The sequence below is a fragment of the Rattus norvegicus genome, chromosome 10 (genome assembly GCF_036323735.1).
Source record: "Rattus norvegicus strain BN/NHsdMcwi chromosome 10, GRCr8, whole genome shotgun sequence".
Taxonomy (NCBI): domain Eukaryota; kingdom Metazoa; phylum Chordata; class Mammalia; order Rodentia; family Muridae; genus Rattus; species Rattus norvegicus.
In genome coordinates, this window is record NC_086028.1 from 7418408 (window position 1) to 7436489 (window position 18082).

Genomic DNA, 18082 nt, shown 5'->3' on the forward strand with positions numbered 1-18082 from the left:
AACTGAGAGTGGAATTGGAAATGAAAGGTTGAGGTTGAGGTATGACAAGTAGGGCTAAGCATCGTGAGCCCCTCAGTCTGTGCTCAGCATTCAGGGAAGGGGGCCGTTTACATCTGTGCTTGTTCTCAAGGGCTTCTAGCATGCTCTCTTCACATGACTTGAAGCAGCTTTTTGGTCTTGGTGGTTTTAAGACAAGGTTTCTCCCTGTACCCCTGGATGACCTGAAACTGGTTCTGTAGACCCAGGTTGGCCTCTAGTCAGTTTTCTTGTTAATAATTTTTTGTGGTTCTCTGTTTTTCATAGTGATGGATGGCTATAATATTGCTGGTAGAAAGTGGCCTTTTAAATAACCAGTGTCCCTGGCTGGCCATCCAGGTTATGTTTGTCATCTCCTAAAGAGACATCCAAACTTCTTCACATTCACCACCAAAACTCCCCAAGTGTGTTTCTTTAGTGCTGGAACTGTTATTTTATGTGTATGTACATGCATGATGTGCCTATGTAGCATGTGTGTGGAGATATGTTGGGAGGTCAGGGCAACTTTGGACACGGCAGTTCTTTGATTCCACCTTGATGTGATCCTGTGATCACACGGTCTGCACCCCTGTGGAGCACCCTTCACCGCTGATCCGTCTCCCTAGTCAGAAGCACTGCTTTTCCAGCGTAAGCAGAGGAGTAAGCTGGGTGGGATGGGACACACACATTTAGTCCCAGGATTTGGTAGGCAAAGATGTGAGGTCCAGGCCAACCAGGGTGACGTGGTAAAACTGTCACCCCAAAAGATTGGTAAACCTGGAGTGGTAACTTAGGAGACAGGTAGGAAGGGGGTCACCATAAGTTCAAAGTTTATAAAGTAAGACCCCCATCTCCAAGGAAATCAAAATAAAAGAGGTGAACTCGGCATTTCTTCTCAACTTGCAGGAAGCAGAGAAGGGCGTGAAGTTCCTGACCTTGCCCCCAGTCTTACACCTGCAGCTCATGCGGTTCATGTACGACCCTCAGACGGACCAAAACATCAAGATCAATGACAGGTAACGGGCCTTGACCTCTGCCGTGCTCTCTCTCTCCTCTTAGCTGTGGCAGAGATGTCATCTGACGGGTGGCTCTTCTCTGTTGATTGTCCCTCTCAGTGATAGCGCCCTGACCCCAACCCTCTGCTCTGCCATGTTGAAAGCAGAGGGCAGGGTTTTCTGACTAAGTCAGAGTTTTTCTTTAGCTTTTGACTAAATGTAGTTTGTTTGTTTGTTTCTTTCTTTATTTATTTATTTATTTGCCATGAGTGTTTTGTTTTTAGCCTCTAGAATGTGCTAGGGCTTCCAGGAGTGATGGCGGATGTCGTCACTGCCCTGTGACAGTCTTTGTCCAGTTTTAAGACAGCAGATCCAAGAATTTAGGGATGTGCGTGCTTCCATTGGTAGTGTGTGTGGTTACCATGTATGAGACCTGGGCTTCACGCCTAGCACTGCGTGAAGCAGGTCTGGTCCAGCATAGGACAGGTGGAGAGAGCAACATTAGACATTCAGGATCATCTTTAGAGCCACAGTGAGTTTAAGGCCAGCCTGTCCTAAGTGTTAATGAACCTTTGTATGGATGATAATGCATGCTTTCTCTGGGGTTCTTTTATTTTTTTGTTCAAGACAGGGAGGGTTTCTTGTGCAACAGCCCCTGGTAGTCTTGGGACTCACTCTGTAGAGACATTATTGCCTGGCTTATTTGCTTTTGTATACAAAATTTTACCCTTATTAATTTGAACAGCAGCTTTGAACCAGATACGTGATGGTTGGTTGTCATTCATGTTTGCAGGAAGAATTTGACCGAATTAAATTGTTTACACAAATGGATGTATGCTAGGTTGCCTGTGTTTAGCGACCTGTTTTCTGCACACCTCCTTCTTCTCCCTGTTTTTATTGGAATTGTTGCCATCATTTTTAAAATTTTTCTTAAATATCCAGGTCAGACATTTTCAGCAGACAATTCCAAGGCAGTAAGTAAGGCTGAATTCAAGCAGCCCTCGGCCACTAGATTCCTATATACTTTTGGACTCTGTTCCACTTTGTGCGGCTTTCCTTCCTGCCTCTGAAGGCTATTTACTTAATTTTGAGAGAGCTTAACCAGCTCACCAGGACCATAAACTTCTCATCACTGAGCCAACACGCATATGCCCAATTGGTGAAAGAGCTCATGGCCCCATGCTTGCTAGGCTGGCACTGTACCAGCTGAGCTGCTTACCCCATGCTTGAGTATAGTTTAATTTGCCATTGATAAGACTTAGCAGTATGTACTGGAGAGATGGCTCAGTGGTCAAGAGCACTGACTGCTCTTCCAGAGGTTCTGAGTTCCAACTCCCAGCAACCACATGGTGATTCACAACCATCTGTAATGGGATCTGATGCCCTCTTCTGGTGTGTCTGAAGACAGCTACAGTGTATTCATATATGTAATAATAAGTCTTTTTTTTTTTTTTTAAAGGCTTAGCAATGTAAAGAAAAGTAAGATCTTTTTTACACACATCTCTCTGACTAGCCTGCTCTTTCTTTAGCATCAAGGTGTCCTCAGTTCATTCCTAGATGCCTTAGGCTTATGTGCACACTAAAATTGAGTTCAGAGTAAATTTACTATGAGATGGTTGGGTAAACTCTTTTAACTTGAACTTGATAGTATCTTAGTGTTCTCTCTGAATTTTCCCTTAACTTTAGAGTGATATAAATAACTTTTTTTGTAATAGGTACTCCCATAGAAGAAGTAGCTTCAGGAGCCTTCAAAGTCACCCATAGTTCATGATTAATGATGCACAATCAAATTATACGAGTTCAAAAATAAAGCTCTAAAGGATACCATATTTTACATGCAAGTTGATAATTGATTTTTAAAAGATTTTTAACACTCTTTTAAAAAATATTTTTAATAGGTTTGAGTTTCCAGAACAGTTACCACTTGATGAATTTTTGCAAAAAACGGACCCTAAGGACCCTGCAAATTATATTCTCCATGCAGTCTTGGTTCACAGTGGAGATAATCATGGTGGACATTACGTGGTTTACCTAAACCCCAAAGGGGATGGCAAAGTAAGTGCTGGCCTTGGGTGCCTATAGTTGTGCTTCATGCTTCATGAACTCACTTCCTTCCCAGCCCTTGTATTTTGGAGGAGAAAGGAGTCGTGTGTGTTTGTTTTTTGACTGGAGTGCTGTTTTCTTGACTAATTTTTGACAGTGTGAAACAATCGCGTGCAGCTGATGAATGCTGACATAGCAGTTTTCCTTGGCTGGGCAGGGAGGCCTCACTGCATCAGGACTGTACACATGTCTGCCATCACCCTCCACAGTCCCTGACGTGGCATCTTGCCATGGTCTTCATGACAGTGGGAAAGAAGGCCCAAAGGTTTTCAGAATAGATACTTTATTGGCTGGGGCATTCAAAATGACTTTGTCCAAGACAAATGAGACGATCATTGTTATATAATTTTAAGTCAGCTTGCCATGGCATTGTTTTGCTGTTTTATTAAAATCTTCTATTGAATTATATTAAGTACAGCATGAAGTTTTTACTTAATGAATTCATTGTACTCTGTGCCTGTAACTCCCCACACGATTGCTGCTGTGCAAATGATTGGTCCAAAGTTGAAACAGGCCATTTTGAGTAGGTAGCAATGGGCACATGGTTCCTCCCTCAAATTTTGAGCAGAAGACAGAAGTGCTCATGGTGTTGTAGAAGGGTGTGTTTGCTCAGCAGTGCCTTTAGTGTTGTTCTCTACTCACATCTACCTGCTTTCCTTGCAGTGGTGTAAATTTGATGATGACGTGGTATCCAGGTGTACTAAAGAAGAAGCAATCGAGCACAATTATGGGGGTCATGATGACGATCTATCTGTTCGACACTGCACAAATGCCTATATGTTAGTGTACATCAGGGAATCAAAGCTGAGTGAGTAGTTTTGCTTGGTATAGTTCTGCAAAGACTCACTGCCTTGGCTTTCTGTCTATAATACAGTACCGTAAGCACAATGTAGATGCTTTGTTGCTCCCCAAAGTCCCCACTCCCACTTCTGTCTATCCCCACCATCTACAAAGCAAGCTGCATTGGGCTTGTGGGCTAAACACGGTCCCAAGTCCTTCCACAACCCTAGGTTGTTAGTGAAGAAGTGACAGGAGGCCCTTTAAAGAGGGGGACGCAGAGTAAGCACCAGGTGAAAGGATGCATTTGTCCTGCAGGTGAGGTGTTGCAAGCTGTCACCGACCATGATATTCCTCAGCAGTTGGTGGAACGTTTGCAAGAAGAGAAAAGGATCGAGGCTCAGAAGCGGAAGGAGCGGCAGGAAGCCCATCTCTACATGCAAGTGCAGGTCAGCCTCTGGCTAGGGAGGCTGCTGTGTGTGCAGTGCCGTGGGCCTGTGCTGTCCAAGCTCAGTAGCTCTTTGAACAGTGTGGGCATCGGTGCAGCCCCAGGGGCACACGAGGTGGAGAGGCAAGTGGTTGAAGCCTTCTGAGTGTGCTCGGGGTCTCCCTGGTTGTAAGCTCAGCTCTGTGTGCCTTCAGATAGTTGCAGAGGACCAGTTTTGTGGCCACCAAGGAAATGACATGTACGACGAGGAGAAAGTGAGGTACACCGTGTTCAAGGTTCTGAAGAACTCCTCCCTGGCCGAGTTTGTTCAGAGCCTCTCGCAGACCATGGTGGGTATAGCTGCTCTGCTCACCCCCGGCTGTCGATACCATGAGACACTCACTACCTGGTTGATGCACTGTGCCCAAAACGATGTCAAGCTAAGCTCCTGACCTGGCTGTCAGAATCTTTAATCTCAGAAGGAGCTTATGGGGACTGTTTGTTCCTGTACTGCCACCACCAGTTGCTGGTGAAATAGCCTTTTGAGCTTAGCCCTGGAGTTGTCACAGTAGTCCTGACTTTCTAGAAGGCACAAACTGTCCAAGCCATGGACAATGTGTAAAGTTTGATCCTATCCCATTCCCTTTTACTCACAGAAGCATTCAGTTGATTAAGAAGTAAGATGCTGGGGTTGGGGATTTAGCTCAGTGGTAGAGCGCTTGCTAGAAGCGCAAGGCCCTGGGTTCGGTCCCCAGCTCCGAAAAAAAAGAAGGAAAAAAAAAGTAAGATGCTTGTTGTTTTAATACGTTTTGAATTGTTTTCAGGGGTTTCCACAAGATCAGATTCGATTATGGCCTATGCAAGCAAGGAGTAACGGGACAAAGCGGCCTGCAATGTTAGATAATGAAGCCGACGGCAGCAAAACAGTAAATATTGTTGCTAGATCCTCTGCGGGAGGCTCCTGTCCTGCACTTAGCGGCCTTGTGCCCCTTTGGGTTGCATTCAGTAGAGCTGGACATACTCTGCACTACTCAAGTGTAGTTGTCAGTCACCCCATCACCTAAGCCATTGCAACCTTCTAAAATCAGCATCTCTTTTGGAAATAGATGATTGAACTGAGTGATAATGAAAACCCTTGGACAATATTCCTGGAAACAGTTGACCCTGAGCTGGCTGCTAGTGGAGCAACACTGCCCAAGTTTGATAAAGATCGTAAGTGCCCACGAGCCGCCTGTGCTTTTAGAGCAGTCAATAGGTTTGGAGTCCTCCTTGATCTCAGCAGAGGGCTGAACCTTTCTTCCCTTGGAGAAGGAGCTCCTGGGGTCACACTACTCCTTCAGTCCCTTCCGGTGTTGAGGGCTCGAGAGGAAGCCACGGGACATCTACTCTGGCTGAGCCTCCTAAAAGAGGGAGCAGGCAGGAGGGTGCCGTGCTCCCGGCTCCTGGCCACCACTCTGGTCAGATGGCGAGGCAGGGCCTGCAGGCATCTACCTGGTCACTTTGCAGATGCTTCACCTTAAGCCACATGGCCTGTGTGAAGGCATGCTGAAGCAATCATGGCTATGCCACTAAGCAAGTGGCTGCCCCACAAACCAGCTTGCTTTTGCTCTGTAAGAGCAGCCGAGGGGTCACTTTTGTGGAGGATGCCCAACTGTGATAAAGTCACCTGGGAATTATGGTCCAGTAGTCAGTGCCAAGTCTCAGTTGCTACACTGAGTCCGTCCTGTTTACCTCCTCGAACACTGGGTCATGAGCTGTGGCTTGTGTGTGACACCCACCTCTGCCATCACAGGATCAGCCTCCTGAAGGATCCTCGTGTCACTCTTACTTTCTGGGGACTTCTCGCTGTGAGGGGTTGTTTCATAACCTAAGCTTGCTTGTTAGCATTTTCAAACATTGTACTAAAGGTTAGGACACTAACAGCCTGTTCATCACTTGTAGATGATGTAATGTTATTTTTGAAGATGTATGATCCTAAAACACGGAGCTTGAATTACTGTGGACACATCTACACACCCATATCCTGTAAAATACGTAAGTCCTGGCTGCACTCCCTTCGCATTACACTTTGCTTAGTGCATGGCGGTTGTGTATTTCATGGGTTTCTTCCACTCTAGGTGACTTGCTCCCGGTTATGTGTGACAGAGCAGGATTTATCCAGGATACTAGCCTTATCCTCTATGAGGTTTGCTCGTTTTACTTCTCTGTAGTCACTACATCATCTCTGCTTGGGGAGGGAGGATGTGCTCTTAGTCTTGAAAATCATTAGTTCTTACTGTGTACTTGATTTGGGTCGTCTCTCTTGGTGGGTAGGGGGGTGTTGAAACAAGGTTTCCCTGGGTGTGGCCCTGGCTGTCGATCTGTAGACCAGGCTGCCTCAAATTGGGAGATCTGCCTGCTTCTTCCTCTCAAGTGCTGGGATTTAAAGGCATGCACCACCACCAGGCCCCCTACACTCTAGTTGACAGTTACAGTGTGTTTTGTTTCGTTGAGAAAGGACCTCAGGTAACCTAGGTAGATTGGGGCCACACCCTGCTACGCATTTTCAATATCTGATTCTTACCTGTTTAGGATTGGGGATCATTAGATACTTAAGAGATTAGTTTTTGACTTACTTAGTAAAAATGTGTGTAAGCCAGTGGTGGTCTGAGTTTGGAAGGCTCTTGCTGGAGTCCAGGGCCAACCTAAAACCCAAGGAGACCCTAAAATGCACAACATGAAGATGAAAAAGACGTGGGTGTAGACAAGGCATAAAAACAGTAACAACAAAATCTGGTCATAAAGTTCTTAAATGTAACCACTGCTATCTCTTCCTGCAGGAAGTTAAGCCGAATTTAACAGAGAGAATTCAGGACTATGATGTGTCTCTTGATAAAGCCCTCGATGAGCTGATGGATGGTGACATCATCGTGTTTCAGAAGTATGTCATTTTCATCTGTGTGCATAGCAAATGATCTTTGGTCAGGCCCAGGTCTAGCAAGCATTTTTACTGTGCTCGGCACTGCAGTGGAGTGTCCTCGTCACGGACAGTTGGTATTCTGGGCCATACCCAAACAGTTGGTATTAGAGACGGCGAGCGTTGACCTTATTTAAGGTCCTCTTAGTAATGAGGTGGCGAGCACCTGTAATCCTAGAACTTGGGAAGTAGAGAGGCTGGAGGAGGACCCAGGAGCTACAGTGCAAGTCTGCTAAGGCAGTGCGAGAGCCTGTCTCCCAAGCAAGTTCTCCGATGTCCTACGAATGTTGGACCAAACTGAGGCATCTTTATAAAGTACAAACAAGTCCATTTCCTTCTCTGAGAGTACTCAAGGTTAGCCTTCTTTGGAAGATTCCTCCTTTGGCAGCTCACTTGGCTGCCTATGGTAGAGCCTCAATGAGTATGTGCCTTCTTGTTTTCATGTGTATGAATGTTTTGTCTGTCTGTATCTATGTGCCATGCGTGTGTCTGCTGCTGGTGGAAGCCAGTAGTGGGCGTCAAGGTAGATCCCTTGGGACTGGAATTAAAGATTGTTATTAGCCACCACATGGCTGTTAGCGATGGAGCCCAGGTCCTCTGGAAATGCTCTTAACCTGGGCCACCTCTCCAGGCCTATACTGGCCTTTCTTGTTACAAAGGTGGCTAAGGTAGATTCCGTGTAGCTTCCAGTGAGCACACGCAGTGTGCAGTTTGTCTTGCATCCTACTGTTTAGTTTCACTGTTGACGTGGATGTGTTCTTCCTAGGGATGACCCGGAAAACGATAACAGTGAGCTACCCACTGCTAAGGAGTACTTCAGAGACCTCTACCATCGCGTCGACGTCATCTTCTGTGACAAAACGATCCCTAATGACCCTGGGTTTGTGGTCACCTTATCAAATAGGATGAATTATTTTCAGGTATTGAACAGTGCTCTTTGAGGCTTCACCCTTCCATAGGAAGGAAGACTGCCTTGAGACAGGTTTTGAGTTTCAGCTTCCTTATATTATCACAGAAGTGTAATGTGCAGATGTAACAGCAGTTACCGACGCCGCAGCCTGTCACATTATCTTGTGCTGTATGCATACATATAGTTCAACTGAAAACCCTTATCAGATAGAGTGCTTCCATGGTGACGTATTTAAGGATGTCGTTTTGTTCTGAGTAATAGTAAATTTCTAGGGAATTTCAGTTCATACTGCATGTGAATATCACGCTTTTTTTTTATTTTTTATTTTTTTTAAAGAAACTAAACAATGAACCCCAAGACTTAAGAGCAAATGCCCAACCTTTCCCTAGAGTGCTAACCTCCCTTTGTCTGGTCTTTTTCTACTTCCTAGGTTGCAAAGACAGTTGCACAGAGGCTCAACACAGACCCCATGTTGCTTCAGTTTTTCAAGTCTCAAGGGTAAGTGAGCCTCTGGATGCTCTTTCCTGTGTTCTGCGTTCCTCCAGGCGTTGTGTGAAAAGATTTACTAGATAACTAGGTCACCTGAAACACAGGTGTATTTCATCACTTTGGTCTTAACCACATGACCCAGAGGAGGTGCAGTATTTGTCCACCCCTCTCATGCTGGACTAGGTTTTGGCTGGCCCTTCATGTTTCATTGGATGCAGCTACAGAGACTCTCTGTCCCTTCACAGAGTGTGTTTTTGTTTTGTTTTGTTTTTTGTTTTTCTTTTTTCTTTTTTTCGGAGCTGGGGACCGAACCCAAAATCCCCAACCCCCACAGAGTGTTTTTTTTTGTTTGTTTGTTTGTTTGTTTGTTTGTTTTGGTTCTTTTTTCGGAGCTAGGGACCGAACCCAGGGCCTTGCGCTTCCTAGGTAAGCGCTCTACCACTGAGCTAAATCCCCGGCCCCGTGTTTTTTAAATCTTGTGGTGAGAGACTGCGGTCTGGGGACCGGGCTAGGTAGGCTCACAACTTTCAGACAGTCAGTGCATACCCAACTCTGCTTTTGTTGGTGTGTATTGTAGACCAATAAACAAGTTTATTTGTGTGCTGTTCTATTGCAGTTATAGGGACGGCCCCGGTAATCCCCTTAGGCATAATTACGAAGGTACTTTAAGAGATCTTCTACAATTCTTCAAGCCAAGACAACCTAAGAAACTTTACTATCAGCAGGTGAGTCCAAGTCACCCTAACTGGGTGATGGGGGGAGGGTACGAATGGCTTTTCTTAGGAGTGTGTTTAAACAAGTGCCTCTTTCTCTTGATAGCTTAAGATGAAAATCACGGACTTTGAGAACAGGAGAAGTTTTAAGTGTATATGGTTAAACAGCCAATTTAGGGAAGAGGTAAGCTTTTTTTTTTTTTTTTTTTTTTTTTTTTTTTTTTTTTTTTTTAATCTAGTGTCACTGTTAACCTGTCAGACCTCTAGAAGTAAAACAAGAGAGTATTCTTAGTGTGGGCATATGGTAGTGACCTTGGAAAGCCAGAAGTGAACATTGCTGAGCCCAAACAGGAGCTTGAAGTGTCTCGGTGGTTCCTCGGCCCAGTAAGTGCTGTGTTCTCCTCACGCTGCTACTGCAGCCTTGGCCTAACCTAACTGGAAAGCATCCTGCCAGGAATGTGCGCACAGCCGAGTGCACACACACTGTGCCACTCCTGTCAAGAGAAGATCCCACTCACTGGTCAGCAGAGTTAAGTCTCTTCATCCCTCTTGACCAGTCCTCTGATGCTCGAGGACACTGCACAGGAGCGCTCTCAGGGATTCAAGAATTATCTCAAAGAAGCATCTGAAATCCTGGTTTAGTGGAGACTGTCCTCCTATAGTGACTAAATTCACTGTGTGCAACTTTGAGTGATATTGAATCTGCCTCTCCCACCTAGAACTAGGTGAAGTTACTGGGTTTGTTGTAGCAGGAGTCTGTTTTCTTTAAAACCTTGTGTCATCCTGTCATCACATAGGAAATAACACTATACCCAGACAAGCATGGCTGTGTCCGGGACCTGTTAGAAGAATGTAAAAAAGCCGTGGAGCTTGGTGACAAAGCATCAGGGAGACTTAGGCAAGTATCTCCTGAACTACAGGAGGGAGAAGCAGCCCTGTCCTTCTGCTTCTGGTGTCTTGCCCATCTCCCACCTTCTCCTCATCTGTTGACTGCAGTGTGGAGTGGGTGTGAGGCCTGTAGCAGAGTGGCCGGAGTCCAATACAGCTTGGGTGGTTGAGGAGACTCCCAATGTAGCTCCATGCAGATTGTGAAGTGACTCTGCTTTTCTGTGTCTTGTGTGTTCCTATGGTTTTGCCTTATGGAAGTCTCCAAGACCAGTGGCCTTGGGACTGGATGGCTCTCCAAATGCTTTCTTAGGAATTTTGAATTTTAATAGCAGCAGGAAGGGCTCGGGTTACCGTCACTGGGATGTGATAAATATTGCAGTCAGGCATGTGGTGGTGCCTACCCGGAGCTCCTCTCTGAGCACTGTCGCGCCCACCTCCTGTGCCCTTACTTGAGATAAACTCTTCATCCCCATTCTTCTTTTCCTAGGCTGCTAGAAATTGTGAGCTACAAAATTATTGGTGTGCACCAAGAAGATGAACTATTAGAGTGCTTATCTCCTGCAACGAGTCGGACTTTTAGAATAGAGGTAACTGTCACCTTGTCTCAGCTGGTAGGCCTGCGGTGCAGGGTCTGTCTTGTGCTGGGGTTGGCGTCCGTCTGCTCCATACAGAGTAGCTTGAGTTGTTAGGTCAATTCTCAGAGTTCTCAGAGGTTAATTTCCTTTGAGGCTTTAAAAATGCTGCAATATGAAAAAATGCACATAGCATAGAGTAATGAGCCGCTGCCTGGTGTGTGCATGGTGTACAGTGGCCTCGTGCGGCCGTTGGCACCCAGAGCCTGTCCACCCCAAACCACTGCTGCTGCCTTTTAGCCTGTTGCTCCTGACCCCTTGTGAGGGAAGTCATGTGGATTTTAAGTTCCTTGGGTTCAGGTGTGGTGGAACATTTATGCCTGCCTTTGTATCTGTGTGCTGCATGCAGAGTCCACAACAGGGTGTCAGATCTCCTGGAGCTGGAGAAAAACATGTTGTGGTCCACTGTGGGTTGTGTGTGGGAATCACTTTCTGCTATAAAAGGACACCAGCTCCCACTGTGCCTTCCAGGCCACGGCACAGTGACCTTCCTTCTCTTCTATCCACCCACCCCAGGCAGTTTCCGTCCCCACCTGGTAGTGCCAATGTGGTGGACACATGAGCCTTTGGGGGGGGGGCATCCATATCTAAATGGGAATGTACCCCGTTGAGTGTCAGGTTAGAATTTAAAGTCTTCGTGTTTAAATGTGTCTCCAGGAAATACCTTTGGACCAGGTAGACATCGATAAGGAAAACGAGATGCTAATCACGGTGGCGCATTTCCACAAAGAAGTGTTTGGGACATTCGGAATTCCGTTTTTGCTGAGGATACACCAGGTAAGAGTTGAAAGGGCATCTCCTGTCAGATCCCTGCCCCCTCGAGTGTCTTGGGGAGACAGCTGTGGCTTTGGCATTGAGCATCCCTAACCGTCCTTTGTCTTCCCAGGGTGAGCATTTCAGAGAAGTGATGAAGCGGATTCAGAGCCTGCTGGATATCCAGGAAAAGGAGTTTGAAAAGGTGTGTGCTCTTGAGCCTGGCCCCGCCTCAGTGGCTGGCACTTAAATTAAGAGTGAGGCGCTGAGCCCCTCTGCTGGGCAGCAGAAGATAATGGGGGAGTTTTGCTTGTGTTTTCCAGTTTAAATTCGCAATTGTCATGATGGGCCGGCACCAGTACATCAATGAAGATGAGTATGAAGTGAATTTGAAGGACTTTGAGCCACAACCTGGTAAGAGGCTCTCAGGAGTGGCTGTCCTCTGGTCTGTAGGTCTTGAAACTGTCCAGCCATTGGGAGGCAGCAGCCATGGGATCAGGTCTATCTCCAATGGTGCTCTGTTGGGGCTAAGGCAATGGAGAGACTCTTGGCTTGGCTTTAACAAACGGTTCATGGCTTGACTGAGTGAGCAGCCACCTCTGTGGGGACTTGTGGATCTGGTGGCTACTAGAACCCTGGTGTCTTAATGGTTTGTTCTTTGTCCCTGCCAGGTAACATGTCTCATCCTCGGCCTTGGCTAGGGCTTGACCACTTCAACAAAGCCCCAAAGAGGAGTCGCTACACTTACCTAGAAAAGGCAATTAAAATCCACAACTGACTTCCTTCCCGTGTCCAAGGCGAGGGACAGTGCGTGGGTGTGTGCCCTTTTTAACAGCCGTAGAACTCTGGTGCACGTGCACTCTACCCGAAGTCTCCAGCAAGAGGGTTTGCTGCCGATGTTATTTTATTTTGTTGAGGCTGTTCAGTTTGGCTTCTCTGTATCTATTGACTGCCCTTTTTGAGCAAAATGAAGGTGTTTTTATAAAGCTTGGATGCCAATGAGAGTTATTTTATGGTAACCACAATGCAAGGCAACCATCAGCATCATGGGAGGAGGAGAGGTTCCTAGGATGTGAGTCCCCGGCAGGAGGTTATCTGGTTGGCACAGGCAGCTTGGCCACCTGCCCGGGTCCTGCCACCAGCCCTGCAGCTAGTCAGCTGATGAATATAGGCTCGTCCGATTTCTTCTTCAGTTAGACTTTGTGACCTGTGTGCCTGTAAAGGCAAACCAGAGAAACAGCCCTAATCAGTAGCACTCTCCTTCACCATGTGCGTTGCAGGCCCTCCTGGGGTTCCTCTCCTCAGCTGCCTGGAGTCTTTAATAACTGTCTCTTCTTCAGCTAGTTCTGTTGGGCAGCCCATTCACAAAGTGGATGCACTGAACACGGTCAGTCCTGACAGTTAGAGGTCTTTTTATACACTGAGAACATTGTCAGATACAATTAAGGTTTACTCTGTTGCCCATTGGCAAACATAATGATCTGAGCAGGTGAAAAGTCACTCTAGGCTTGTGAGGACAGAGTGTGCAAGCGACCGAGGAGGAGAGCCTTTCAGCAAGAGCGCATGCTCGCTAGTGGTTAGTAAGCTGTTGACTTTGTAAAAAAGATAAAATAAAAAAGGAAAATGGAAAATGAAATTGTATATTTAATGAATGAAACCTGTACAATTTGCCCTGGGAGGAGGTTGTTTTCTGTTGGGTGAGTGCAAGTGAACTTGGCCGACTTGGACTCTGCGTAGCTTTACGGGCCCTCTCCTTGTTTCCCTTTCTGTTGGAGCTATGCCAGCTGCGTGTCTAGTTTGGAGTGCGAGTAGAACGAGCAAGCCACTCTTCTCCCCCCCCACCCCACCCCCAGTGCTTCTGTTTGTTTCTGTAGCAGCAGTGTACACCAATCCTCCTGTATATTGCCTTTTTGCTGGAAAATGTTGTATGTTGAATAAAATTTTCTATAAAAATTATAACCCAGTGAGTGCTGTGGAAGCCGAGGATGACTGTGCTCTCCCTGGAAGAGGCCTGGGAGCTTTGGCAGGGTTTCAGCCGCCATGTGTTTTTCTCACATAGCTTTTTCCTTTGGGTGGCAGTTTTTATTTTTGACACATGGTTTTGCCCTACAGGCCTAAAACTTGCTGTACAGACCAGTCTGGTCTTGAACTCACAAACATCCACCTGCCTCTGCTTCCCAAGTGCTGGATTTAAAGGTGTGAACACTACCCCTGGCTTCCCATTGGAGCTTGAGGAGTAAGGGTTTGTAAGGTGTTGGTGACACAGGCCTGTAATCCTAGTAGTTAGGAAGCTATGAGGGAGGAACGGCAAATCAACCTGTGCTACACAGACCCTGACAAGAGTTCAGAAGTAGCGAGCGGATGGCAGAGAACTTGCTTAGTGTGTGAAGGGCCTGGGCTTCCTTCCCAGTATCTAAGTGCAGGAGTCCTCAGGTGTGGGATTCATGCACCTGTGTATTCAGACTGAGGAAGTGCAGGGTCTCTGGCCTGATTCTGAGCCAGTCTGTAACCTGACTTCCTTTCTCTGTTGCACTATGAATTGTGTGCCTTCTGATAACTTGTTGTATACACGTCAGTGGGAAAAGTAGCCACATGGGCCTCGATCCTGCTGGGCCCTTTGGCTGCAAATGAGAAGTTCCAGGTAGATCACAGGCGGGACAGTGAGGACTGCTCACGCAACGTTGGCCTTTGAACCCCAAGGTGTTCCTGTTTCAGGGTTTGTTGGGGTCGCTCAAACTTAGATACCCACGATTTCTATTCTCCCTTAAATATTAAATGACTATTTTTCAAAGAACTTCTTGTAGTGTTTCTTGTGTGCCGCATTCATTTTTCCATTCCTTCCCAGCTCCCAAAACACCAAGTCTTGAGATCATTTACCTGATTTGGGGGAAGGTAGAAGCAGATTTCTACTTCTGAATTCTAAGTACTAAAATTTAAGGGTTGTCTTTCAACCTTACTCATGAATCCCCTGAAGACACCACTGGGTCCTCCTGCCCTGTGGCATGTGGGTGATGATGTAGGAGAGTGCTGAGTGCTTCAGCCAGAGTGTGACCTCAGTGAGGGCTTGCAGCCTTGGTGGCTCTGGTTTTCTGCTCTGGATGGAGGTGAAGCTGGAATGGTGGTGCAGACCATCCCAGTGGAAGCAGGGAGATGAGTTCAAAGCCATCCCTGGCTACGCAGGGTTTGGAACAGCCTGAGACCCAGACTGCAAAAGCAGACACGGTAACCATCTGACACCGGCCACTATGGTTGTCTTCAATGGCAGAGCTCTAGAGCGCGCTGGTTTGAAGCCAGGCAGTGTCCCAGGTCTCCCTATGGCTCTTGGAGGCTTCCCCCTCCCCCCTTTGATAGTAAGCATTGAGTCAGCTGTCCCTGTGACCAGCATGTCTGGCAAGGAGGAAGATTGCAGTACACTCCAGCTGTTAGGGTAAATGTGCAGTTACATTGATCAAGATGAGCCTGTTCATTCCTGGCAGGGTGGCGATCCCAGGGGTGAGACTAGTCTGGGCTACATAATGAACCCTGCCTGCTTCAAAGTAAAACCAAGTCTGTTTGAGTCACATGAGGAAAGGTGTGGCCCTGCCTGGGATGAAATGTGGAAGCTGATCAGGGACAAAGGTCGGGTGCTTTTGTAGGAAGTAAGGCTGTCTTCTAGTGTGGTGCCCTCAGCATGCTGCCCTCTTTGTAACCCTGTGCTGGTGGACCTGCTGCTGTGGCAGTCTGCTTTGTGTCCACTGCACTGCAGGCTCTGCCTACCTGTGGGTGCTGAGCACCAGGAATGGGGCTCAGTCCCTAAGGGACAGGACAGTCACTGTGATCTGTTCCACATGGGCTTTTATGGGCAGGAAGAGGTGTCACACAATAGTCCAGTGTCCCTACTGACAGTTTGCCCCTAGGGGCTGCCTGAGCTGCCATTCTTACAACCTGTTAATCTTGAAGGAAGCCCCAGAGGAGTTCATTTTCTAGGTAGACAAAAAGCCCCAAAAGGACCAAGCTTCCCTGTGTGTCTTAGTTTTGCTTTTGGTGGACATGGGTAGTTGTGAACTGCAATCTGAGAAGACCTGCAAGCTTGGACCTCCGTGCTTTGAGAACATTCTGAGGGCAAAGTTGTGGGTATGATGGTCTCTGTCCCTGCCAGGGTCATTGCCCCATGTTAGGTTATGCACCTGTTCTGGCCGAATGGCAGGGGTAGATGGCAGGGTTCCTGCTTGTACCATTGACCTAGGGATGCACATTTGGAGTGCAGACTCCAAAAGGCCCCACACAGTACAGACCCTGAGGTGAGCTCACTTGCCCATTCCTGATAGCCGGGGCCCTTAGACTTCTAAGCTCAGTTAGAATTGAGCTTGAAGTAGGGAAGAGGTTGAGACGAAGGGGAGGGGCTGATGTGCCTTTAGGGTCATTACTATTGAGGGACAGTGTCAGCTTTCCTGTTAAGTGGCATGGATACGAGCTAAGGACTCACCAGAAGTTGCCAGACTTCTCTCCCTGGCCCTGGTGTTGGCTCACTGTCCCCAGACTAGCTGGAAGGCCGATTTCCTGGGTGGGCAGGGCTGGCGGCAGTAAGCTGGGAGTGGGCACAGAGGCCTGCCGTGGTGGCTGCTGATACCACAGCCATGACACTCCACACCCACCTGTCTGCTCCTGTGATAAGGATGAGGGAATCTGTTGGCTTTGACCCAGAGGGTGGGGTGGCTAGAGATGAAGCCTGGTCACCATCAGCACCATCTTTTTAAGCCCTGGCCGCTGACTTGGCAACTGTACAGCAGACCCTTCAAACGGACCCTGCACTGTGGTGTTCAGTGAAGTTTCTTCCACTCTGTAGGAGATGGGCAAGCCTGGGGTTGGTGAGTAGAGGTCATACCCTGAGTGGAACTTTGCAGTGGAGTTGACAACGAAGACCCTCTTGTCTGGACCGTCTAGGAATCCAAGTCAAAGCCAACAGGTTGCTTGAGGCCAGGAAGGGATGTGAACAGGGAAGGTTGCAGTTGAAGATAAAGTCCATCCAAGTCTCAAGACAAGGCTTGCTTTCTATCTGAGGCCCATGCTGACTTGGCTTGGGTGTGATAGTGTGATCTGGTGTCAGACCTGTTTCTACGCGGTTAAAGCTTGCAGCTGTGGCCCATTCCAGTTCTGAAGTCCAGTTTCCCAGCATTCACTCCATCGCAGTGGTAGACCAGCCGGGGGTCGGGGTGGGGGATGGGTGCTCAGGTCTGGAGAGCTGCCTGCCTTGCAGCAGTGTGCCTCGCCTGACTTTCAGGCTTCCAGGACTCTAAACCGGCAAGGCTTGCAGACCCTATCATCCCGCCAAACCTCCAGCCCACACACTGGCAACTTCCTCACACGTTTACGCCTTTCACATCAAGCAAACAGGAGGCAGACCTGAGTTTCTGGCGGCCCATCCGTTCAGTCACCAGACCACCTGGGACTGGAAGTCTACCTTTGTCAGCTGGGGCAACAGTGCCCTCCTGTGGTGAGTGTGGGTATTACAGGGAACCCCAGCCTGGTTCAGAAATCCTCATAGGCCTGTAATTTCCCATGTCCCCCTTTCAAATGTTTTTACCTGTCTCTTCCCCCTCTCTATTCAAATGATAGTAGCTGTGCCAATATATTCTGTTTTCCAAAATTAAATGAAGCGCCAGTCTGGTAGGTAGTACATACTTGTCAAACCAGCAGTCAAGAGGCTAGGTCAGGATAGAGGCCTGCCTGAGATGCAGAGTAAGCTCAAGGCCCGCCTAGGCAACTGCCTCGAAATGGAAAGGAGGGCTTGGAATGTAACTCAATGGCAGAGTGCGGCTTCAATTCTCAGCATTGCAAACAAACACAAAAGCCCAACCATTCTGAAACAATTCCCCTACACCTCCTACCTGATCTTGCCCTTCATGGTCCTCATTCTACCCATTCACAAGCCAACCTGAGGTCTTTTAACAATAGCTTCCTCCCTGTTGGCTTCTGTACATTGTAACCCTGGGAAGGAGCTGTAAGGACTTAGTCAAGTTGGGGAGCCCACCCCAGAAAAGGACTCAGCAGGGCTCATCCCTTCCCCGCTTCTCTTGTAGCCTCTGCCTAAATTTCTGTTGGATCATAGGGGTGTCAGACTGAAGCATGATTCCCAGGCTCATGAGTGCCTGGAAAAAGACAGTGGAAAATAGAAGCCATGCTGGTGGGCCTGCTGGCAGGGCTGGCTGTCCTGGGGTGCAGAGGGAGGGTGCTGCCTGAGTGGGGTCTGGAGGGAGGCAGAAAGCACCTCACAGATGGCCTCTGCTCAACTCCTCCTGAGTCTGATCTGTGAGGTGTAGTGACTGTTAGAGTTTGTTTTCCTATTGCCATGAAAAAATACTCTGACCGGAAGACTAGTGGGGAGAAAGGGCCGTCTTCGCTCCCAAGACCCAGTGGGGAAGTGAAGGCGGCAGCAGCTTCAGAG

General features: G+C 47.7%; 1 protein-coding gene across 10 annotated transcripts in view; it reads left to right on the top strand.

The window, feature by feature from the left end:
• The window catches only part of Usp7 (ubiquitin specific peptidase 7), a 96511-nt gene extending 82900 nt beyond the window's left edge, over positions 1 to 13611 (top strand). For 6 of the 10 annotated variants that reach the window (XM_063269283.1, XM_063269284.1, XM_063269287.1 and 3 more), the window contains 19 exons: positions 922 to 1031; positions 2909 to 3065; positions 3777 to 3921; positions 4209 to 4339; positions 4533 to 4667; positions 5142 to 5243; positions 5424 to 5529; positions 6259 to 6351; positions 6435 to 6502; positions 7137 to 7237; positions 8040 to 8193; positions 8614 to 8681; positions 9289 to 9397; positions 9492 to 9569; positions 10183 to 10283; positions 10761 to 10860; positions 11563 to 11682; positions 11792 to 11863; positions 11982 to 13611. In XM_063269283.1, the coding sequence (XP_063125353.1) occupies positions 922 to 1031; positions 2909 to 3065; positions 3777 to 3921; positions 4209 to 4339; positions 4533 to 4667; positions 5142 to 5243; positions 5424 to 5529; positions 6259 to 6351; positions 6435 to 6502; positions 7137 to 7237; positions 8040 to 8193; positions 8614 to 8681; positions 9289 to 9397; positions 9492 to 9569; positions 10183 to 10283; positions 10761 to 10860; positions 11563 to 11682; positions 11792 to 11863; positions 11982 to 12239 (2208 nt within the window). In that variant the 3' untranslated portion in view covers positions 12240 to 13611. The remainder of the gene's footprint in view (positions 1 to 921; positions 1032 to 2908; positions 3066 to 3776; positions 3922 to 4208; positions 4340 to 4532; positions 4668 to 5141; positions 5244 to 5423; positions 5530 to 6258; positions 6352 to 6434; positions 6503 to 7136; positions 7238 to 8039; positions 8194 to 8613; positions 8682 to 9288; positions 9398 to 9491; positions 9570 to 10182; positions 10284 to 10760; positions 10861 to 11562; positions 11683 to 11791; positions 11864 to 11981) is intronic. The other 4 variants (XM_063269286.1, XM_063269285.1, NM_001024790.2 and 1 more) reach the window with 1 other exon arrangement.
• The last annotated feature ends 4471 nt before the right edge of the window (positions 13612 to 18082 follow it).